The sequence below is a fragment of the Pistacia vera genome, unplaced genomic scaffold (genome assembly GCF_008641045.1).
Source record: "Pistacia vera cultivar Batoury unplaced genomic scaffold, PisVer_v2 Contig557, whole genome shotgun sequence".
Lineage (NCBI taxonomy): Eukaryota > Viridiplantae > Streptophyta > Magnoliopsida > Sapindales > Anacardiaceae > Pistacia > Pistacia vera.
The window spans coordinates 423,649-446,784 of NW_022196398.1; the positions used below are offsets into that span (position 1 = coordinate 423,649).

The 23,136-nt window shown below is 34.9% G+C and overlaps 2 protein-coding genes across 4 annotated transcripts; both read right to left on the minus strand.

Moving 5' to 3' along the window:
- Positions 1 to 2,801: 2,801 nt before the first annotated feature.
- LOC116108212 (UPF0481 protein At3g47200-like) lies at positions 2,802 to 6,104 on the minus strand. 3 transcript variants are annotated; one of them, XM_031394477.1, is made up of 3 exons: positions 6,012 to 6,079; positions 5,465 to 5,633; positions 2,802 to 4,493 (listed from the first exon to the last, which is right to left on the minus strand). In XM_031394477.1, the coding sequence occupies exon 3, from the start codon at positions 4,477 to 4,479 to the stop codon at positions 3,037 to 3,039; it is 1,443 nt and encodes a 480-aa protein (XP_031250337.1). In that variant the 5' UTR covers positions 4,480 to 4,493; positions 5,465 to 5,633; positions 6,012 to 6,079; the 3' UTR covers positions 2,802 to 3,036. The 3 variants fall into 3 exon arrangements, with proteins under 3 accessions (XP_031250337.1, XP_031250336.1, XP_031250338.1); XM_031394476.1 differs by having other exon boundaries at positions 5,465 to 6,104; XM_031394478.1 differs by lacking the exon at positions 5,465 to 5,633 and having other exon boundaries at positions 6,012 to 6,088.
- A 10,752-nt stretch (positions 6,105 to 16,856) lies between these two features.
- On the minus strand, positions 16,857 to 18,437 carry LOC116108199 (UPF0481 protein At3g47200-like). The gene has a single exon (XM_031394468.1). The coding sequence runs from the start codon at positions 18,435 to 18,437 to the stop codon at positions 16,905 to 16,907; it is 1,533 nt and encodes a 510-aa protein (XP_031250328.1). The 3' UTR covers positions 16,857 to 16,904.
- Positions 18,438 to 23,136: the final 4,699 nt, after the last annotated feature.

Here is a 23,136-nt window from a genome sequence, read left to right on the forward strand (position 1 = left end):
TAATCTTGTAAGAATTCTTGTTTTAATACTTATTAATTTCAAAAGGTTTTGTTATTGTGTTGATTTGACTATATTTCCTAATACTTCTGATTGTGTTGGTGAACTAGGTGAACTTGATGTGTTTCGTATCCAGGTTTTGGTATAGGAGGGGAATAATTTACTCTACTAATTTACTGGTTGAAGTTGTTGCACGAAGGCGAGGTTTGTACTTTCTTCAATCCTAGGGTTGTGATGATTTTTGTTAGTAACTATGAGTTGATTTTGTTCTAAGGATGTTTTTCTAAATTTTAATTTTATTGTACCGTCTGGTTCTTGTATTAAGTAATCATACTATAAATCTTTAATGTAATATTATAATTAATTAAATTTTTAATCATTTAATTAAGTATTATACTAATGTTTATAATGAAATGTTATAATTAATTAAGTAATTATACTATAAATCTATAATGTAATACTATAATTAATTAAATTTCTAATTATTTAATTAAATAATATACTAAATGTTATAAGTCAATTAATTAAGTAGTAATCAATTAATGTAATGCTATAATTAATTATACTATAAATCAATTAAGTAATGTTATTAATTAAGTAATCATTTAACTATAATGTAATGTTATAATTGATTAAGTATGATATTTAACTAGAAATTAAATTTAGTAATGTTTATCAATTTATCATATATAATTAATTAATTGCTAATTTATTATAGATATACTTAGAACTTTATAATTGAAGTAAATAACTAAATATATTATTATTCAATAAAATATACTATTTTATTCAAAAATAATTCTTTTAATTGGATCCTAATTCCAATTATACACTTAATTAATCAAAATTTTAATATTAATATATTATAATATATTAAAGTTTTTAATATGGTATAGTTTATATGTAATAAGTATAATTGTATATTTATTTAATTAGGTTATTCTAAAAATTTAATTTTTTCTATTTTAAATTTTTTATATGTAAAATAATGAAACCCCCCATTATTCACAAATATTTCATTGCAACCCAGGTTCCAAAATAGGTTCCAAACAGGTTTTAAACTGGATACTCGCTACAGGTTCTAAGTAGGTTTCAAATCGGGTACCTGTTTTAGGTTCTTTTTTTAGGTTCTAGTTCCTCCACTCATAAGAACCGGAACCACACAGTGTCAGTTCCAATAAAATAGAATCAGAACCTACCCGCACACAGTGGCGGATCTAGGGATTTCATCGAGGGGGGCCCTCCGCGGCTTGACCATTATTTTCCAAATAATTAGTGAAAACTTTAAAAAATCACCAAACTTTAATAAAAAAAAATATAATATTAAGAACTTGGGAAAAAATAATATATATTAACACAATATTTTCTTACTTAAATAAATTTATGAGAAGCAAAATTTTGAGTAAAAGTGTTGAGTAAACCTTGAACAAAACCTTCTTTTAATATTTTTATTTTTGGCTTTCAAATATAATAATATAAATTTTCATAGCGTAGGTCAAACCTAGCCTAATTAAGCTAAAGTCAACTAAAACTTAAAAAAAGTCAACGTTACGTTGACTTTTAATATGAATTAATAAAAGAGAAGAAATTTTTTTAGTATAAACATAGATAGTAACTCAAATTTCTTTAATAATTTTGAACAACTGAATGGTGACGTTTAAAATATAGGAAAGTGGTGTGTAAAGGATGAAGAATAACGTCCTTTAAAATATAGTTAAGGTTTTAATTTGAGAAAGCAGGTTCATTCTTAGACAAAAAATACAAAATAAACTTACAAGATTAATATCTTTTTCTCTCAAATTAGAATAAAAAACCTCAAAAAGAAAAAAAATGATTCAATCTTTAAATAAACTAAATTGAAATGAACAATACACATATCTAAAATCTATAAAACAGAAAACGGAGCTAATTATGACACCTTGAGTAGTGAAAATTTAACAATTTCAGTCTTCAAAAATTTTAAGAGAGAATAACATGAAAAAGAGAAAGAGAGAGTAAAGAATTTGTGGATAAAATCATAAAAAAACTTGTAAAGCTGTGTAGAAAAACACTGGAGAGAGTTTTAAACTTTTAATATGATGTGGACTTGGAATATATATATATATATATATGACAAGTTTTTTTGTAGACCTAGATATACAGTATGTATAATAATTCTTATTTTTTAAAAATTTGAAGGTGCATCTGGGTACATATGTTAATTAACAATTTTTTATGGCCTGTATATTAATAATTTTTTTTTTTTTTCAAATATGAGGGTAGGCCTCAAAGGGGTTGAATCCACCCCTGCCTGCACAGTGTCCGTTCTGGGTAGGTTCTGATTCCGGTTCTACCCGCAGGTTCCAATTCTATTCGTTATCCGTGCTCACCCCTAAGTCTTGTCTATAATTAGTATTATTTTCATATGTAGAGTAATGCTCATAGACAATGAGATTTCGAAAGATAGACTCGGTTTCTGAGATTTTCGTTGCTTCATTTTCAAACTTTATAGCAAACAAGTTATCTTTCCTACTGCTCTAATGATATGACTTTCGTAATCACCCATACTAATATCATCACATGATAGTCAATGGATGCGCTCAGCATGCTTACTATACAATGATGTTGCCCAGTTAACATTACTTATGTAATGAGTACTTTGATGATTTGATCTTCTAAAGATCCGTATCATCCAAACATTTTACATGCATTATAAATAATATAAATGAAGCAGTAAACAATATGTGAAATCAAAACTCTTTCTTTAATAAATAAAATACTTACAAGATTAAATGTTCTAGAACCGACAACACGATTGATTCTTAAAGCAGACACTAACATTACCGTTGCTTAGAGGACCTCAATATTTGGAGAACTCGCCATTTATTTATAGTAGAATAATGCTATATGCACTAACCAAAAACCATACAACCTAAGTACTAACTAACGTGACAGACTTATTTTATTGGCACGTCAATTCCCCCCAAAAACTGGAAAAAAAAATTTAAAATTTCAATTGTTATTACTTGAATTATTACAATTTAGTTAGTACATATAGCATTACTCTTTATAGTGATAAGTGAGAACAGAATACACAGTTTGAGTCAAGGTAAACAGAAGCAACAAAACAGCAGCAAAGAAGGAAATGAAAGCCCATGGACTGTAAAAATACCTGTGCTTTAAGTGTGCTATCCATTTGTGACGCTTTTGGCCACAATGCTCGTTCACCTTGATGAATATATCGAAGAAATAATTGTCAGGGGAAAGCGTGACAAAATCACCAATACTATTGAACATGTTGGCAACTGTTTTATCATCACCCAAACAATTATGGAGAATATTGCACCGACAAAGTAATTCCACATCATTTTGAGAGTCGATGAGACAGTCCATGAATTTCATATAATCACTGATGACATGTCTACTATTAGTATTAATCTCATTTTCATTTGTAGAGTAATTCTCATAGACAATGAGATTTCGGAAGATAGACTCGGTTTCTCCTCTAATTTCTAATCGTGGGATTTCCATTACTCCATTTTTAAACTTAATAGCAAACAAGCTATCTTCCTTACCTTTTCTAAACTTGATTCCTGCCTCCTTAAGCTCTGTGGCGCAACGCATGAACTTCATATTTTTTGTATTGCGGTTGCTGTTGAACTTCCCATTGTTTTGAGATGGTGGAGGTTTGATCCGCCAAGTGCTACAATTTATGGACCCCGAATAATTGCCGCAACTTATGGACCCCCAACAAATTTCTTTTGCTCTATCATTCCCTCCACTAACTTTCCGAGGACAGCGTAGAAGCCATTTATCACGTATAAAGCTTAATAGATGCTTGTTTTCTGATGAATCTGTCCTGGCGATTTCAGTATAACTTTTCGAGAGCCGTGGATCGGGAAACACAGAATAAGAGAAGAAACACAAAATCATATCCTCGAGACTACTGTTCCCTTCTCTAGCAGTCATGCTAAACAACTTTTGAAGAACACAGAAGGGGAGTTGATTTTCAACTAATAACAAATCACGGCCCAATCTCTTGATGATCAAACCGGAAAATAAAGTGCCTCTTTTTCGGTTATCATTACTGCCTGTCCGTGGCCTCAGCTTTTCCATAAACCTGCGAAGTAGCTCAACGATAAAGCAACCATCAAGCAACATCATTGACAGAAATTCATCAGATGTTATACATTCAGCAACATCTGCATAATGATTACGAGCTTCTTTTTCCAGAGTCCTCAAGGCGTCGACATACTTTTTCACTTCTTCTTCCCGTTCACTGTTTCGTTCGAGAAAGTGTTTCATAAACCGCATTTTGTGGTCTTCCATCATCGAAAAGTCTTCCTTATCTCGGTGATAAGGGCCAATTGCAATTATGAATGGATCATAAGCACTCGGATTCACGGAGCGTAGATGGTCAGGTACTTTAAATATATTGCGACCAGTAGGTGTTGAAGTTAGATCTTTTAGCCGTTCAACAATATTGTCAATACGATTAGCCATCGCCCTCTCTTATCCTATTGCCGTTGGGAAGCCAACCAATCATAGGATTATATTAGAATTAGAATTATCATAAATAGCAAAGTTATTCAAATTAAGGTGGTTGAACTAAATGAAAATAAATTCAAAACATAAATAAAATATAAGTTAAATAAATAAATTAGTAAATTGGTGCCCTTTGTATAGAGGAGTGCCATTTGCTTAACTCATAAGTCTGGTATTTGTATTATAGTCAACGTAAGGGATTAAAGTGATCTTCAAAAATTTGAAGGGCGAAAATGTCCTAAAATGAAAAGTATCTCACAAAATAATTTATTCTTATTAAATATAACATTAATTAAGTGTACGGCAGAGATACGATATCCTTAAAATTGTAGGCCTCTTTTTATCCCTTATATTTTAAACTCTTTATAATTGTGCCTCCTCATACACTTAATTCTATTAGTTTTTTAGTTTTTTTAATTTCAAGGATTACTTATCTCAAAAATCTTGATTATATTTATATATTTTTATATATAAATTAATATTTATTTTGGAATTTTTAACTTTACAAATTTGAATTTGACAGAAAAATACAGTTAAATGTAATTAACTTACCCACTGCTATTATTCACTTTTCTCTTAATTAATTGATATCTTAATTGCAACTATAAAGAAATGAAGAATTCTAAAGGAATCGTAATAAGTGTTATCTCTTATATGAATTTTAGTTTTCACATCTTACATTATAAAATTTTGAGTATATTATTTCCTATAACATTGTTAATGAGCTTATTGTACTATATTTTTTAAATATTGATATTCTTGTGGTGCTGTAAAGAGTTCGCTTTTCTTACTATATTTTGAACTTTTCTTTAATTAAATTTAGCTCATTTCTCATACAGATTACCATCACAAAACTATTCAATGATCATAGGGTGACGCTAGGTAATAAATTGTGGCATAAGTGGCCAAATGTAAACTAAAAACTACAAACAAAATAAAATACCTGAAAAGAAACGCACTCAAGAAGGATACAAATTCTTCAGATCAGAGACGGAGATCTGCAGATCTAGGCAGATCTGCACCATCGAAGACTGACATAATGGTTCGATAGTCCTCCATCACCACAATTGCATGTGACCTCACGTTGCCCGTCTTTGATAGTCAGGATTTGCCTTGATCGATAGATCAGTTGTCTTTAATCATTCACACATTGACAGTGACGCCGCCAGTGTGATGGAAAGTGGCGGGTTTGTGACTTTGATCAACGTTGATTGGTTTGAAAATTTTTAAGTTTTTTGAATTTTGAAATTAAATATAAAATTTATATTTATTACAAAAATTAAATGAAAGACATTTTTGTATAAAAGCAGCAAATTATTTTCTATTCCATCCATATTCTTTAATATAAACAAAGAAAGTAATCTCATTTTACTTATTCATAATACTTTTATTCTATCAATTTCTAATCCACAAATCAAACATGCCCTAAGTTTATGACATAACTACAATTAAATATTTAACATATCGTGTGGAAAGTATCAGTCACTTACTTGAGTATAACTTCTTCTAGCTATCAAGATCTAGGAGCTTCCTTGGAAATCGATTTCTTCACTTTCTTAACTGGAAGAGATGCTGGAGAAATTATTGAAGATCCCTCATTTTATAAATACTGGAGGGCTATAATTACTGTAGGGCCCAAAGACGATGACCTATGTATCGTGACATCAGCTTATGATATTTGTTATTGATTTGACGCAAATTTCAATTATAGCCACATTTGCTCAAATCGGTTCATATCGACTCCATGCCTCGCGAATTTTCATTTCATTTTCACTTGCACAGAACACGAAAAGAAATTACACTCCATCAATTAATAAGTTTTGAAAATGACGTATACTAAGTTTTTGTCCACATGTATCAAGTCAACATAATCAATTATCAATCAAATTGGACATTTAAGATCGGAATCAATAATCTTATCTAAAAACCTGTTCGGTTCTAACCCACTTGATTCTAAAATCAGATCAAGCCTAAGAAAGAGAGTCCGATCCCTCTATTGGACCCTCTTTCAAGGCCTGGTCTCAGGTGTGGATTCAAATCCTTTTGATATTTTTAATCTTTCATATAATTATATAAAATTTATTTTAAATTTTAAAATAAATATAAATTATAAAAATTAAAATAAAATTTTATAAATTTAAAAATAAAAAATTATTTAATAATCGTTAGGTGCTGCCGAACGGTCATTTTTGTTGGGGGGAGGGCCGGGAGGGTTTTTTTTTTTTTTTCTTTCATTTCCCTCATTTTACTGGAAGAAAATGCTGGAGAAATTATGTGAAGATACCTCACATTATAATTACTGAAGGGCCAAAAGACGACGACACACATCATTTAATGATTAATGAATGATTCATGACATATGTATCATGACATCAGCTTATGATATTTGTTATTGATTTGACGCAACTTTCAATTATAGCCACATTTGCTCAAATCGGTACATATCTACTGCAGACCTCGTGAGTTTTCATTTCATTTTCACTTGCACAGAACACGAAAAGAAATTACACTCCAATTAATTGAAGAAAACACAAATAAGTTTTGAAAATGACATATACCAACTTTCTTCCACGTATATCAAGTTTGCATTTTGAAACCAGGTCCAAAAACTCTATCAATCCTAATAGATTTGGTCTCAAAATCAGACAAAGCCTAAGGAGGAGGGCCTAGAGGCCCAGGCCTAGGGCCCAGGCTTAAACCCTTTTAATTTTTTTTTTAATCCCTTATATAATTACATAAAATCCCTTATAAATTTTGAAATAAACATAAATTATCAATAGAGTTGGATATTTGGGATTGGGTCAAAAAACCTGACCAAAAAATCTGATCCTAACAGATCTGGTCCCAAAACCAGACCAAGCTTAAGGAGGAGGGCTCGATCCTTCCATTGAGCCCTCCCCCAAGGCCTAGGCTTGGGATCGGTCCTAAACCCTTTTGATTTTTTTTCTTTTTAGTCCATTATATAATTACATAAAATCTCCTATAAATTTTGAAATAAACATAAATTATAGGGGTTAAAAAATTTTTTACAAAAATTTTAAAAAGAAATTTGTTTAATAACTGTTGGTGGCTAGCAGGGTGTGAGCCGAGCTGCTCGTGACAAAGTAGGAAAGTAAAAAAGTAGAGAATTTGAGAGTTTTTCTCTCCAGCTCAATTAGGCTCGACATCAAACTCAAATTTTCAATGTAGAGTTCGAGTTTGAATTTTTAAACTCGTCAAGCTCAACTTCGAACTTGAGCTCGGCACTGTAGCAACTAATGAAGTTCAATTAGCCCAAAACTTGGTTCAACTCGTTTAAGCTTGCAGATTGGTCCCAAATCTTGATTCCAATCACATTCTCTAAAAATTAAAATAAACAAAAGGATTGGTCCCCAAATGTATCCTAAATGTTGAAAGAACTCTCCTAATAGTTGAGTTAATGTCTACTTTGATGATTAATTTGACTTCAAATTACATCGGATTTTTTTGTGTAGGGGTTTTAATTCTTCCAAAATCAGGCAGGACATTGCATTTCACTAATTTATGAAATTTTTATGCTTCCTTCTTTCCTTAATTTAATTAATTAATTAATTAATTATTAATTTTTTTTCGACCTAGACTAGAATTTTGTGCTAATCTTAAATTGGAGAGTGTCTAGTTGGGAGTTTATGATCAGAGTGGCTCAGAATGTACGATCAACTTCAGCTTAATCCACAGTCTTTCAAACTAATTATCCAAGGTAGTCTAAAGTTTTTAAAGAGTAACTGATGGGACTAACTCAAACTTAATAATGTACTAGTCGTGTTCAAGTAATAAAGTGATGAAGATCAAAACAATTGTTCGTAATTACTTAAAACTATTACACGTTATTTGAGACTAAATTTTAAATTGTAAAAATAACTAAATTAAACAATAAAACAACGTGAAGAACTTTGTAATATTAATAAAGTTAGGATACAAGTTTTCCTCTAATTATGCTCGACAACTATTCTTAATATCCGTTTATGCTATGAATTAGTAGGATCCTTCTAAAGTCAATTATTCTTATTCAGGCATAATATTCAATTTAATTAAGATCTTTATTGGTTACTTTGAAATTCATTTGGACATTCAAGAAAGAAACGTCCATAGCCATTTGGACATTCAAGATTCCTTATCCCAAGGTGGGACTCTTATATATTAAAATAATAATCAAACTTTTTGACTTTTTATACAATAAGATAGGGTGCGTTTAGTTCATTATTTTGAACAAAATTTTGTGAATAATATTGAATAATTGGATAGAAGAGTATTACGAGGTAAAATTTAAAAATTTATAAAAAAGTCCATAGGTTTGCTAATTTAATTAAACACCTTAATATATAAAATAACAAAAACACCCCCATCACCTGCAGTGCCAGATTCAGGCCACTATCGTCAGAATCTGACCGAAAAATTTTGTTATGACACAGACCGGTCGGATCTATGTCGTAACACGTCGCTATGGCCTTTTCCGGCTAGATCCACTATGGATCTGGCCAGAAAGGCCAAATCTACGGCCAAATGTTGTCGTCAACTGCCGGAAAAGGCCAAAGAAGTCCATCTTTGGCCGTCAACGATGGCCAAAGATATGGTCGTCGTTTTTGGTCAACGACGGTTAGATCTGCCCTTTTCCGGCCAGATCTGTGGTGGATCTGACCAGAAAAGGCCAGATCGGTAAACTACCAGTCAATTATGGTCGTGGTGTAGGCCGTTATATAGATTCTGGCCACCACTAACGGTGGTTGCCGAAACCCGGCAAGTATGGGTTGATGGGGGTGTTTTTATTAATTTTTAAACTTTTTTCTGGGGGTATTTATGAAAGTAATTAACTTAAAGGGTCTAAAAATAATTAAAAAATATAGTAATATTTCTGGAATAATGTTCTAAACAATATTTAGAGAATAGGATTGGGAATATGGGTAGAAATATTGAACCAAATTTTTTTTCTTTCTCGACACAAATAATGTCAAGAAAGTCAAAAAGTTTGTATTATTGTATAAAATATTGATATTAAAAATTTGAATAATCTTATTTGATTTGTTTATGTCTAATTCTATTTTATTATCTATATTTACTAGCATTATATTGAATGATAATAAATATGTTTGTTCATAGGATAAAACTTTTTATTCAACAAGTTATTAGAATACTGGGATTTAATTTTTGTGACTTTTTGTGAATCATTTATTATTGTTAATTTGACCGTGTTAAAAAAAATACTGAATTGACATTTAAATGTAACTACCTTTAACTTCTTTCTTATTACTATTAGATTAACAAATATGAAAAATTATTACTATTAGAGGACATTTGGATCATATAATATTTTTTTATAGAGGTATATTATATTAACAGAAAGAAAAATCATCTTGAAGATTACTGAGAATGTTTAGAAAATGTGTTTAGCTGGTTCAAATAAATTGGTGAATAATATGTTTAGTTGAGAGGATAAATGAGTGGATATGTTATATATATTACTAAATAGCCCTCCTTTTTAAATATTAATATACGGTAAGGCTATCAACACTATGATAGCCCTACCGTATTATTTGTGTTCTTGGTCAGAATAATATTGGGGCTACGGACGTTTCTAGAATGGCCACCATATGTGATCATAAGGTTCTCACTATCAAGATTTGAAACACTTGATACCCTCGTCACAATTCTACCATCCTAAGGACATATACTATTACATACACGATGTAGAAGAATATGCCTTTTATTGATAAATAAACATTTATTATAGAGTTAATTTTATAATAATTGATTGGCTTTAGTGCACCTATTCTAACATAATGAATTTATGCTTCTTAATTTCATAGTAACCAAATAAGGATCACAATAGCGACGGGGATACACAGTTATCCCAACAATGCAGGGGCCTACGAAACGAAGTTTTTCTTCTTTCGTTATGATGGCCACTGCCCTTTGTTGGATCTGAGTAGGTCCTCCTTCCTCGAATCCATGGATTCCGCTGTAGTTTTTATTACTAATGACCTGTTTGTTTTTGGCAGTTAATAAGATGACCGATTTGGGGCTGCTCTTCGACCCGGACAGAATCGTTTCCTTCGGTTTTCTGCCTGAGGAGAGTCTCGACGTGAAAAAGCTTGTGACGATTGCAAATCTTAGGAAGTACGGTTTCTTCAACGTCGATGCGACCTTAGAGTCCCCAACTCGTAAGTAATGCTGATTGATTTGTTTCGTTTAAATGAACTGTTTACTAGAGGTGTTCATGTGCAGCGACCATGCCTCTAAAGGCGCCAGGGTCGTCAAGACTGAAGCAGTTCGTCTTCCCTCGGATGAGGACGACCAAGACTGAAATTGCTCCCCGTGGTCCCCCGGCCGAGGGTGGTACGTTGGGAGCTCCGGCTGAACCTGCTGGGGCGTCCCAACCTCCAACAACCGCCCCGGTTTGACCTGAGGGTGCTTCTCGGCCATCGGCTGCCCGTCCGAGGACGAAGACCACGACTCAGCGACCTAAGAAAAAGAGAAAGCAAATCCAGGTCGAAGAGTCAGAATCTGAGTCTGAGGGTGATCAGACTGGGAGGTCGTAACCACATGTTGGGCAGAGGTCGGGTAAGGAACCGGTGGGCGACACGACCTCTACTGCTGGCATCGGCGAGGATACTCAGGTGTTGGATTCAATGGGAAACCTGCCGAAGCACCTGCAGTCGGTCGTCTTCACCCTGTTGGAGTGCGGACTCGCTGAAGTGTTTGAGGAGTTCGTGGGCTCCAATGACGTGGACCTGATGTCCACATCGATCCAACATTTAAGCGAAGGTCAAGCGAAGAGACTTCCAGGTCGGAGACCTTGTGCTAAAAGAAGTTCTCCTTGGAACCAGGGAGCCAAATGCGGGGGACCTAACTGGGAAGGTCCGTACCTGGTCGACAAGGTGATCAGACCGGGGACTTACCATCTCAAAAGATTGAACGGTTCCAAAGTATCCCGAGCTTGGAATGCCGAGCACCTCTGGCCATACTATCAGTAATCCCAAACTCAGCTCTCATTATAAATTAGTTTTTGATTTTGTTAGTTCCCTTTTTGTTGTAAAGTATTATTTTGTTCGCTGGAAATAGTTCGCATTTATTCTGTTCACTTGTAACAATTCGCATGTAATATTGCCTATGTAAAATTAACTAAATTGTAAACTGCACAAATATATGATTAAGCGAACAGAAATTGAAAGCAAAATGTATTTCATGTACAAAAGTTGTTAAGACCCTATTAATTCCTATGGAGTCGGTGTCATCGCATTATGTCTGGTCGGTGGGGGGATCCTTCGAAACAAGACCCGAACCCTCTGCCTGGTCAGACCTTGGGGCGGCCGCTGCTACTTGATCATCTTCCTTCGCCAAGATCCACAAGGTCTCATGCCACCCCTCTGGGAGGTCAGAAATATCCAGATCTGGATTCTTTGGTCGCAGGGTATAAATGGACCCGATCGCCCAGTTGGTGGCCTTATCCTCGATCTCCTCTGACTGGATCCGCATTTCTTCAGTCAGGGAAGCAATTTTTCCCCGACTCTTCTGGAGTTCAGCCTCCAGAGCTAGCCTTTCCTTTTCGGAGGCCTCCCTTTCTTGCTCTGCTCGCTGAGCCCGTATGGAGCTCCTGGCCCTTCTCTCCGACCTCTTTAGAGAGCCTAGCGGTTGTCCTCTGAATCTCTTTTACTTCCTCTGCACGTCGTTCAAGCTCCGCTGTTTGGAAGTCAACGGTCCGCATAACGGCCTCCTTCTGGTTCAAGTACCTGTTCGCCGCCTCAAATGCTTGCGTTCTTTCCGTTTCGACGGTCTCCAGGCTATGTTTGAGCTTCGCGACCTCCTCTTTTAGATCATTTGCCCCCTTCACAGCCCCCAGTCGAGCCTTCTCTATGGACATCCTCATTGCAAGCAAAGCCTGCGAGCAAGAAGTGAATTAGAATGAAAATGGCGGGCAAACTTTAAGAACAGTTCGCTTACCTTGCTTAGATGCTGGAACGACGTGGTCATCAGGTCATCGCCCGTATCGGCGAACTCATCATATGACTCCGATAGCCCACACTCAAGCAGAGAGTAGACTATCGGCTGCAGGTATTTGGGCAGGTTCCCCAACGAGTCCAGCATTGGTGTGCCCTTCGTCTTGTCGGCAGCAATCGTCTCGTCCGCGGGTTCCTTGCCCGACCTCCTTCTTAAGTCCTACCGCGACCTTAAGGGTTCTTCCTCAGATTCAGTCTTTGACTCGTCGACTTGAATCTGCTTCCTCTTCTTCGTCCGCTGGGCCGGAGCCTTCCGCCTCGGGCGAGCAGGTGGTGGCTGAGCGACCGATTCTGTCCTGATCGTTTCTTGCTCAGGACGGGACTGGGAAGGCATGGCTGTTCGCACCAATTGTGCCGTTGTAGGCAAGCAGCTTCGGCCGCCCTTTCTTTCCTCGATCGAGAGAAGATGAACGGTGCTCGTCGGGGCTGCTCAGACTCTTTTGGAGGCATGGTCGCTGCATGCAAGTACATTAGTAACTAAACAAAAATTATTCTATGACCAAAAGGGAATCATTGTAACTTACCTTCTGGGGACTCCAAAGACGCGTTGTTACTAAAAAAACTGTACTTTCGCAAGTTCGCGGTCGTCCCGAGCTTCCTTGCTTCCCGACTTTCCTCGGGAAGGACTCCAAAAGACACGAGCCTGTCCAGGTCGGTGGGCAGGTCTTGGCTGGTCGTCTTGTTAATTGCAAAAGAATGCAGGTTGTTATAATAAAGGAAGCGAACAACCAATGAACCTAGCGAAGAAGAACCTACTTGGTTTCTGAAAGCGGCAGTAACCATCGTAGCAGAAAAAGAAGAACTTCGTCTCGTAGGCCCCCGCGTTACTGGGATAGCTATGTATCCCTTCGGCGATGGTAGGTCGCCGGGATAAGTAATAGGAGTCCTTGTCCTTACTCTTTTTTAGAAAATAGGCGACGCCGAGCTCCACTGCCGTTAGCTCGCCCAAGCCACTCTCGCGGCACGCGATGTACATCGCAATGGCGATGACATATGTGTTTGGCGTCAACTGCATTGGTGCGATCTCGAAGTGATCCAGGACTGACCTAATGAAAGGGTGGAAAGGAATCATCCCTCCACCCTTGAAAATCTTTTCGGAGATCGCAGCTATGCCATCGGAAGGATGCCGCGATGACCGGGTGGCGTCAAGGAACACCTCTGTGCGGACGTCGAACTGTCTTTTTATCCTCTTGAACTCTTCTCGGGTGAGAACCGAGAAGACATCAAGGGATGCGTCCGCGGGAACGTCCTGCGAAGACGAACCGGTTCCTTCCTCGAGTTTGGACGTTGAAGGTTCCATTCCACAGTCTGCAACACTGACAGACAGAAGGTCATTTTAGCCATCGCACATTGCCCCGCACGGCGGCATGGAACAAATTCCCTAAACCCTAACAGTAACTCGAGCCGCCATCCACGGCTCGAACCCGATGCCAGCGTCGCGTCTCTGATGAAACACCAGGAGACCCAACACCATTGCACCCCCAAAATAAAGAAAGAAAAAGACCTTACCTCCTGGGGCGTGCGACCGAGGACGGTTCTTGTTTCGGATATCGGAGAGATGCCAATCGAAAAAGAAGAACTTCCGGTTTGCAAAAATTTCTCGCTCGAGGCAGAAGGGATTCTGGTGGCATCATCTGAAAAAATTGGGCTTTTATATGGACTACGAACTGACGTTTACCACCCCTCGGAATCGAAACGACAGCCTTCTCTCTCTCTCCGCATTAAATGCGCCCCACGTCGCATTCAATGTTGTGATGAGGGTTGTCGTTTTGAGTGTGTCGTGCAATTAATGCTCTGCCAAAACAACGCCGGGTCAGCACAAAACGTATTTAATGCGCCTGCCAGCCGCTTTAACACGTGCAGAGCGCCTGACCGCGCAGAAACAGGCTCATTGAATCTCCAACCCTAAGGCACGGTAAGAAACGCCTGATGAATCCAGGTCGCTGGGATAATGATTGTCAGGTCGTTTGGGCAAAGTATGTGCGAGTCGTGTTTGCAAAAGGCCATGTCCCGAGCTTCTTCCATTTAGGTTGAAATTATCAGAACCTCCAATCGTGGCATGACTTAGTTTTCAAGGTTCGATTCTCAAACCTAAAAACTAGGGGACTTCTGTTATGCCTGGGAAATCAAGGGCTGACGTGGGAAATCACGTGATGAAGTGTGACCTGCTCCCGTCACAACGGTAAGCGCACGTCATACCTGCAAGATGCCGTGGAGCTCCCACATGTCCACTCCCTGCTCTAAATCGCGTGAAATCAGCTTGGAAGGAGGGTAATGTGACATAAAGCTGGATTTAGTCCTGACATTCACACCAACCCATGGATTTAATGATGATTACTTGCATTCATCTCACTATAAGAAGAGGGGGACCTCTTCATTAAGGGGGATTCGGCTATTTTTTGCACTCTGAACTAACTCTCTCTCTATCTCTCTCTTGTAAACTTTGTATTTATTTTTCCCTAATCATTTGTAAGTCAGTCCGCTGTTGCGACCTGACCTACAATACTAATACAAATCAGTAGACGTAGGACTTGCTGCCTTAGCATCCGAACCACTTTAAAAAGCTCTCATTGCATTTATTCTACATTCTATCCATAATCACGTGTGTCTCTTGACCAATCAACGTTACGCACGTGTCGATTAGTTGGTGTTAAAATCACGCATCAATAGATGGTCATGCCCCCATTGTACTCTAGATTTTTTTCTGTAGGGATTCTCTAAGTGTAGTATTCTTTTAAATTCTTTTTTGTAGTATGGCTCTTTGGATTCTCATGCATACATGTCTTTTGCATTTTCTTGAAACATGAATTTATTTTTAAAGGGGTCAGACTTAATTACTATGTCTTCTCAGTGTAACGATCTTTTTTATTTTAGCTTTTATACATTTTCCTCATATCCTCCACGCTCACAAATATAAATAAATTGCCTAGGTAGGACATTAATTCATATATATATAATATGAGATATTTTAAATTAAAAAATCCCATAAATTTTAGAAAGAGTTTGGAGATAATTATTAAGTTTGCCACCTCTGCGATTCTTACACCATTGGATTGTATTAAATCCACGATTGAAAATTTGTGTAAAAAGTTTAAATTAAAAATTTAAGTTGAATATCTCATCCCCATATATATATATAGGAGATCTCGCAATGGAAAACATCCATCTAGATTAATAGCATGAATATAAATTATACATCAAAGATATACGATATTTAACGTAATTCGACATATAACTCGTATACATTCACAGATTAGAGAGAAATTTATTATAGTAACATCAACACGGATAATACAAGAGCACACACTTTAACCTAGTACCTATTTCTAGTATATAATTAATAAAGTGTAAATAATCCCAATTCCTACCCTCACCGTATGGTGTTTAAACAACCTTTTACATCACATACCATGTGCAACCCATCCTTCTTTGATAATCTTGAATTGATTATCACCTATGTATTCATAGATAATACATGATATTCTACTTCTAATAGGAATCTTATTCTATTCCTATTAGTACTCTTGTTTTCTTTATTCCTAATAGATTCACATTTCTTATAACATTTTTACAAGAAAACACATAAGAAAATGAGCTACAATATGTCAACATTCTTTTCCTAATATGATAATTAACACCTAATAGGATGTGAATCCTTGTTTTCTAGGATTCTTTTCCACCTAGAATTAGGTTGAATTATCATGATATTTACATTAGATTTATTTCCTTTTATGTACACACATTTATTTAGAATCCATATTCTTTAAGGACTTTGGGTTTCTAAAGTTTTAGGATTAGAGTACTATAAATAGGTGATGTAATGAGTCTTTTATAAGTAATCAATTAAGAGGTTGTGGGTAGTTCTTAGGTGGAGTGAGAGATCCTTGATCTTGTATTTGTCTTTCATTCTAGTGGAGTAAATATTTATGTGTTGCGTCCCGACCCTAAATCCGGTGTGTCTTCTCTTTTCTTCTCTATTTCTTCTTTATTGTTCTTTCTTAAGTGTTCTAATTAATTAAAGCTATTGGTTGTGTGGTTGATTAAATATTCTGCAGCATATATATGGTTGAATAATTGCATTAACTTATGAAGAAAAATTCTCCCATCAGTTTTAATCAGCATAAAATTTCATGAAATACTATATTGCAATTTCCTGATTGACTTTGAAAGGAAAAAAACTAAAACCGTAATTTAGAGTGCAAATTTATTGTCATATAAACAATCAAAAGTAGAACTTTATTGTAGTAAATAGTAATAATAAATTGCTAGAATTAGCATGTGAAGGTATAGCAACCACAATCTTCATGCATCTTCAGTGAACTTCAAACTTTTCAGCAGCTTCATGGAAGAGGCCAGAGGACTTGTCATTCATTAGACGTATGGAAGAACTGTAAACACAGTTTGTGCTACAGTGAGTAGAAGCAGGAAGACAGCAGCAATAAAGGAAATGAGTGCCCATGGAGTGTTAAAATATTTGTGCCTTAAGTTGGCTTTCCATTTGTTCCACCTCCTGCCACAGTGATAGTTGACTTGCAGGAATAATTCATAGTACCTGAAGGAGGCTGGAAAGAAGGTGACATTATCGGAAAGCCTATTGAACATATTGGCAAGCACTTTGTCATCGCCTAACCCATTTTGAACAACTTCACTTTGACATAGTAATTCCACATCTCCGGGGGTGTTCATGAGGCAATTCATGAATTTCAAATAATCAGTCACATAACTGTAATCTGGATCATGTAAGAACTGCTCATGCGCGATGAGGTTTCGGAAGAAAGACTCACTGTTGTCATCAATTTTCAACATTGGAATCTTCATTATTCCATTTTCAAATTTTATACCGAATAAACTGCTTGCATTTTTCTCATCGACCTTCGGACTCTTGAACTTTATTCCAGCCTCTTTCAACTCTGTGGCGCAACGAATGAATCCCCATTTGTCCTCCTCATCTAGAACTCTCGGGCCCACAATTTTCCCTGTTTCTGAAGAAAAAGGAGACCAGTTCAAGTGTATTAAATCCAAGACATGGTTGATTCTCTCGATTTTGAACATTTTATTCTTCAGTTTACGATCGGGAACCAAATCATCAAAGAAATGAAGAATCAAGTCACAGATATTGTTATCATTTCCCTTGTCTTGAACCTTCATCATTTCGACAAAGAACGCATGAAGAACAAAGAAGGGAAGTTGATTCTCAACTAATAACAAATCACGGCGTATGGCGCTCATGATCCAACCCCCTTTGCGGATATTATCATCAAAGTTTATGTGTTTTGATGTTCCAAACCTGTGCGATAACTGAGCCGGCGTTTCCTTCCTCCGAGCTTCATTATGTGGTCCAGGAGTGTACCCGCCAAGTAGCTTAACGATGAAGCAAGCATCCAGGAGCATCATTTCAACAAACGCATCTGTTGTTTTTAGATCTCCATCAAGTTCAGATTCAACATAGCAAGCCCGGGCCTCTTTTTCCAATTCCCTCATGGCCAAGGCACATCCTTCCACATATTTTTTCCCTCTGTCGTCTTCGAGAAGCTTTTTCAGATTTTGCACTTTTTGCGTTTCCATTGCCATTAAGTGTTTTTTACCACGGTGATAAGGACCGATTGCAAGTATTTGTGGTTCATAAGCCTTTTCATTCACTTTACGTAGATGTTTAGGTAATTTAAAAATAGTAGGATCGTTACACGAATCTTCAGATAGCTCACCGAGCTTTTGACAAAGGCTGTCTCCAAGAGTTTTAGAAAAGTGATCATAATTTTTATTCTTATGTGATGAAAGAATTGTATCATCCATCACAACGTCTTGGCTACTATGAATAGCTGAGGGATAATCTGGCTCATAAGCCATTCCATTCTCTTCATCAGCATGAGAAAATAAGTGAACTGTTTCCTTAACAATCTCCATCCCTCTGCCAATATGCACACATATATTATCATTAATTGAAAGTTATTTCGCTATTATTTACTCAATTACCATTAATGAAATAAAATAAAATTGGAATTATCATGCACAAATTCATAAATAAACAGTTAAAAATTAAAGATAGAGAGCAAAAAATCCGACACATATTGAGGCCTATAAAAGGCACGTTGGCTAATGGCTAGCCTTCAATCACATGTGAAGGCTTTTGAAGAAACCTACGAAAATAACAGTGCTTAGATAGATTTTCCTAGGTGGATCTGGATTGGATACGGTTAATTCATGAATTTTCGTAGTTGGTCAAATCTTTGGTGAGAGAGAGTTGAAGGTTGCACTTTTGTATCTCAAGTTCTGTATCTTAAGCGATGTAACTTTATTTTTATAATAAACATCAATCAGATAATATGGTACATAATTTACACCTTAATTTTTACAATAAATATGAATCATATGATCATATGATACATAATTTATACCTTTACGAACAATTAATGCAACGAAATCATCCAATTTATTACTATACTGAAGTGAATAAGTAATTTACTTAGTTGACCCTTTTTAAAAAGCTAAATTAAAAACTAATCAATTTCTAAATGGTTTTATAAGCAAGACCTTTCATAAGATTTTTGGACACTTTTGCTCTTGTCTTGCACACTAAATCACGTGAGTACCATTGCTTCTATGGAAATGAAAAAAAAAGCTTTTGATTTAAGATTGAAATGTAGAATATTATGGTGTTTTGGTTGTGTTTTTTAAGGATTTAGAGTTAAAAAATATATGAAATGTCGAAAATATGTTAAGAGTATAAAAAAAAAAAAAAAAATTGTTAATTCAAATTGGGTTGAAAATTCACTTTTCCAGAAAAATAAAAAACCAGAGCAAATTTGAATGAACTCAATTTGCTCAAGTCCAATTGCTCGAGTCTCGTTGTTCGAGTGGGGTATAATGATATTAACCTCACTTGGTGGACCTTTTCATATTTTACATGGGTCATATTGATATTTTGCATATAACCCATTATGTAAAATATTATTATCATCCATATGAAGTATCAAAAAGACATACTCGAACGAGGTTAATATTATTATACCCACTCGAGCGAATAGACTCGGGCAATTGGACTTGAACGGCTTGAATTTCTATAATTTTTGTGGAAATAGTTTTTCTGATTCAAGTGGTAGATAGTTTGTTCTTTCCCCTAACTATGCAATATTTCACCTATATTAAACATTATTAACTAGTCAAGTGAAGTAGAGCAAAGTGAATTGAAGGAGAAGGGCAAAATCGTCCAGAATTGCATCAAAGGTTTTACTTACAAAGACAAATAGAGATGGGTTGTTTTTTAATTTAACTCTTAAAATAGGGTCATATAAGTAATTATTTCTGCTTTTGAAACATAATTAATAGTTAAAGTTAAGTCATTGATTAAGGTGTGCTTTGAATTCCTCTTGCATTCTCAACTGCATTACTCTTACTACCTAATAGTAATATTACTGTATTAACGAAGAATAAAAGACATTTACCCACCCAAGGTTTAGCGAATCTTTGTTCCCACCCGTGGTTTCATAAATTGCAAATTCCAACCCAATTTTAAATTTCAAACGTTAGATTTAATAGTTAAAAGTGTATTTAGGTCTTTTTATCCAAAAATAGTAAACCCTAATCTCTCTCACTCCCCAAAATTAGTAAGATTTCAAAATAACCTCCACATCTCAAAATTTTCACACAACCCAACCTTTCCTCTCCGCCTCCAACTCCACCACCAACACCAACACCAACACCATCGACAGTCAGATTGGTCACTGTAGAGAAGAGGAAAGAAGAAAGAGAAGAGAGAAAGAGGCAGTGGCTACCTGATTTGGTTGTCGAGATTTGGTAGCTACACAGAGAGAGACAGAGACAGAGAGAGAGAGAGAGAGAGAGAGAAGATCCTGACGACCAGATCTGATTGCTGAGATCTGGCTGTCGTGGAAAAAATGAAGGTTGAAGAAGAGGGTGTTATTGAAACAACTTTGAAAGGAATATGGTTATTTTGCTAATTCTATTAATTTGAGGGTTAGAAAGTAATTTATTAATTTACTCATTATAATATTAAGGGGTAAAAATGGTATTTGACTAGTCAAACCTAGTCAAAAAGCAAAATTTACCTTAATAGAGTTTAAAATTGGGTGGGAATTTGCAATTTATGAAACCGCGGGTGGAAGGGGTAGATTCGTCAAACCTTGGGCGGGTAAATGTCCTTTACTCATTAACTAATTATAAGTAGTTTGAGTAGAATGTATCCTTCTATTACGAACTAAACTGAGACATGTAGGTAAACTGAACTAATTATAAGTACAAAGTCTACATATTAAACATATTTAGTGAAGAATTGAGATTTAAAGAACTAAATTGATACATGTAGAGAAGAATTCAAATAAGTTTCAGTTATTGTAAAGTAGAATTGAACTTACTTGCTTACTTCTCAGCTTTCCCTCAACCAGTAAATCTTTCAGTGCAAATTGATTGTTCCCTCTTTTTAATGAAAGAAAGTATTGAGTAGTGTCACAAATTAGGAGATTGTCGTTATTTATATAGTGATCATTGGAGAATGCAGCTACATAGAGCTCAGAGATATTTTATTTATATTTAGAGTTTTTCAAGTTTGAAAACGATCACGGTGTTCCCACATTGTGTAAAGCTGGCTTGACTAGGTTAACAATTAACTTATTGTTCACAGCTAACGAAATGTATAAATTATAATATATGATTGACTGTGTAGATTTAATTTAGATGTACTAATTAAAGAGTCCTATTACAAAGGATGAACTGTAGAATCATATTGTAATATTCAGTTTTGATTTTCCATCATATTAAATTGAAAGCCGTTTTTCCATCTTTTCATTTTTTTAACACACTTTAAATTCACATTTTAAGTTCACACATGAGAAAGACAAATCAAACCAAATCTATATTCCTAAAACTGATTAAAAAAAAAAAAAAAAAAAAAATCCAAACCTATTCAAAATCAAATAAAAACATTTATACTTTAAAACAAAATTTCAACACATGGTTCTAAACCAATATTAATAGACAGCCACAATGTGAATCCAATTTGGTTTGGTTGTTGTATAAACAAATTTTAATGTAAAACAGTGGGTAACTTTATTAATTTTTTTTTTTTATAATTTATCTATAACTTTTTTTATAATAAAATTATCAATAGAGAAACTCGAATGAGTGCTCTACTAGTCAGCATTACGCCCTTAAAGGTTTATGACAAAATTATGAAACAACATGTTTATAAAACTAATAAATAATACTGCACATATAAAAATTGTATATAAAGTTTCATTAATAAAGTAATATAGAATTATTCTTGTATAGTCAATTCATTCACTATCATTTAATAAATATCTAATTATTTGATATTACATCAATTTAGATATTATACTTGTATTGCCCAAAGGTTTTGGCTTGGTGGGAGGGAGTTCATTCAATCTTGGCAAAGACTTAGGTGACGCGGCCTTTGGGGGTGGGATGGGGTTGGGATTCAATTTCTTTTTAAACTGTTATTGAAATTTTTTTTTTATTAAAAATATAAATCCAGAAAAATATTAATCCTTAGAAAGCAAATAACTCTATAACAATCCATTTCCCACATTCTAGAAGGGATATTCTAATAACATAAAACCTACAAAAGATCATATTTGATACCATAATATTTAAGGTCAACCCTTCTGCCAATTACCAGTCTATATTCGCGTATGACAACTATTATTTCTAGTTAAAAAGTCATTTATTCATTTTCTCACATTTTTAGGTAAGAGTTTGTTTATTAGTTTCTACGAGTAGTGTTAATTATTTTTTGATCTACAAGTAGGGCTTTCAAATGGTTTCATGTCAAGTAATCAAAAAAAAAAAACACTGAAACCAAGATCAAATTAGAAGTAGAGACGTGTTAATCATTTATATATGTTGATCTAGGTTTGGTTTAGCTGTCCTGATTTCATAGAAACTGATTAATATATATGGAGGTTGGCATTGTTTTCATCATGTGTTAAAATTCAAATAAATATTTGTAAGAAGATGCATTCAGTAAGCGTAATCCTAAAACAAGAATATTTAAATATGAATTTACCGTGAACTTCCTTATTTCAAGGCGGTCATTGCTCTCCCATTTAATTTTATATGTTGACTCCACCAAGCTCCATGTTCAGGTTAATTTATAAGAAGATCAAATTTTATAATGAGCTGAAGATTATAATATGGCTGTACGAGGCTCCTAATTAGAATTTAATTAATGAGTTTAAGGTAGACTTTGAAATTTGTAGAGAACGAATACATTGACGACCTTAAACTTCTCAGGTTTTGTAGGGTATGATGTCAGCCGCTTTATGTCATTTGTCATGGAATATAATTCATTCAAGCAATGAATGGGAATAGGGAAGAAATCACATATATTAGTCCAACAAAATATATCAAATCGTCTTTGATTTTTTATAATTAAATAATTAAGAAGATCTTTTAACTTAAAATATTGATTTAAATTAAAACACAAATTTTTAGTCAGTGGATATCTTATAATCCAATAAATACAAGAAAGAATTTGGATGAAGTTATTTTATTTGCAACCTCAATAATTTCTACACCATTAGAACTACCGAAAAGTTATGTTAAAAAAGAATTTTAGTCAAAATTTAAG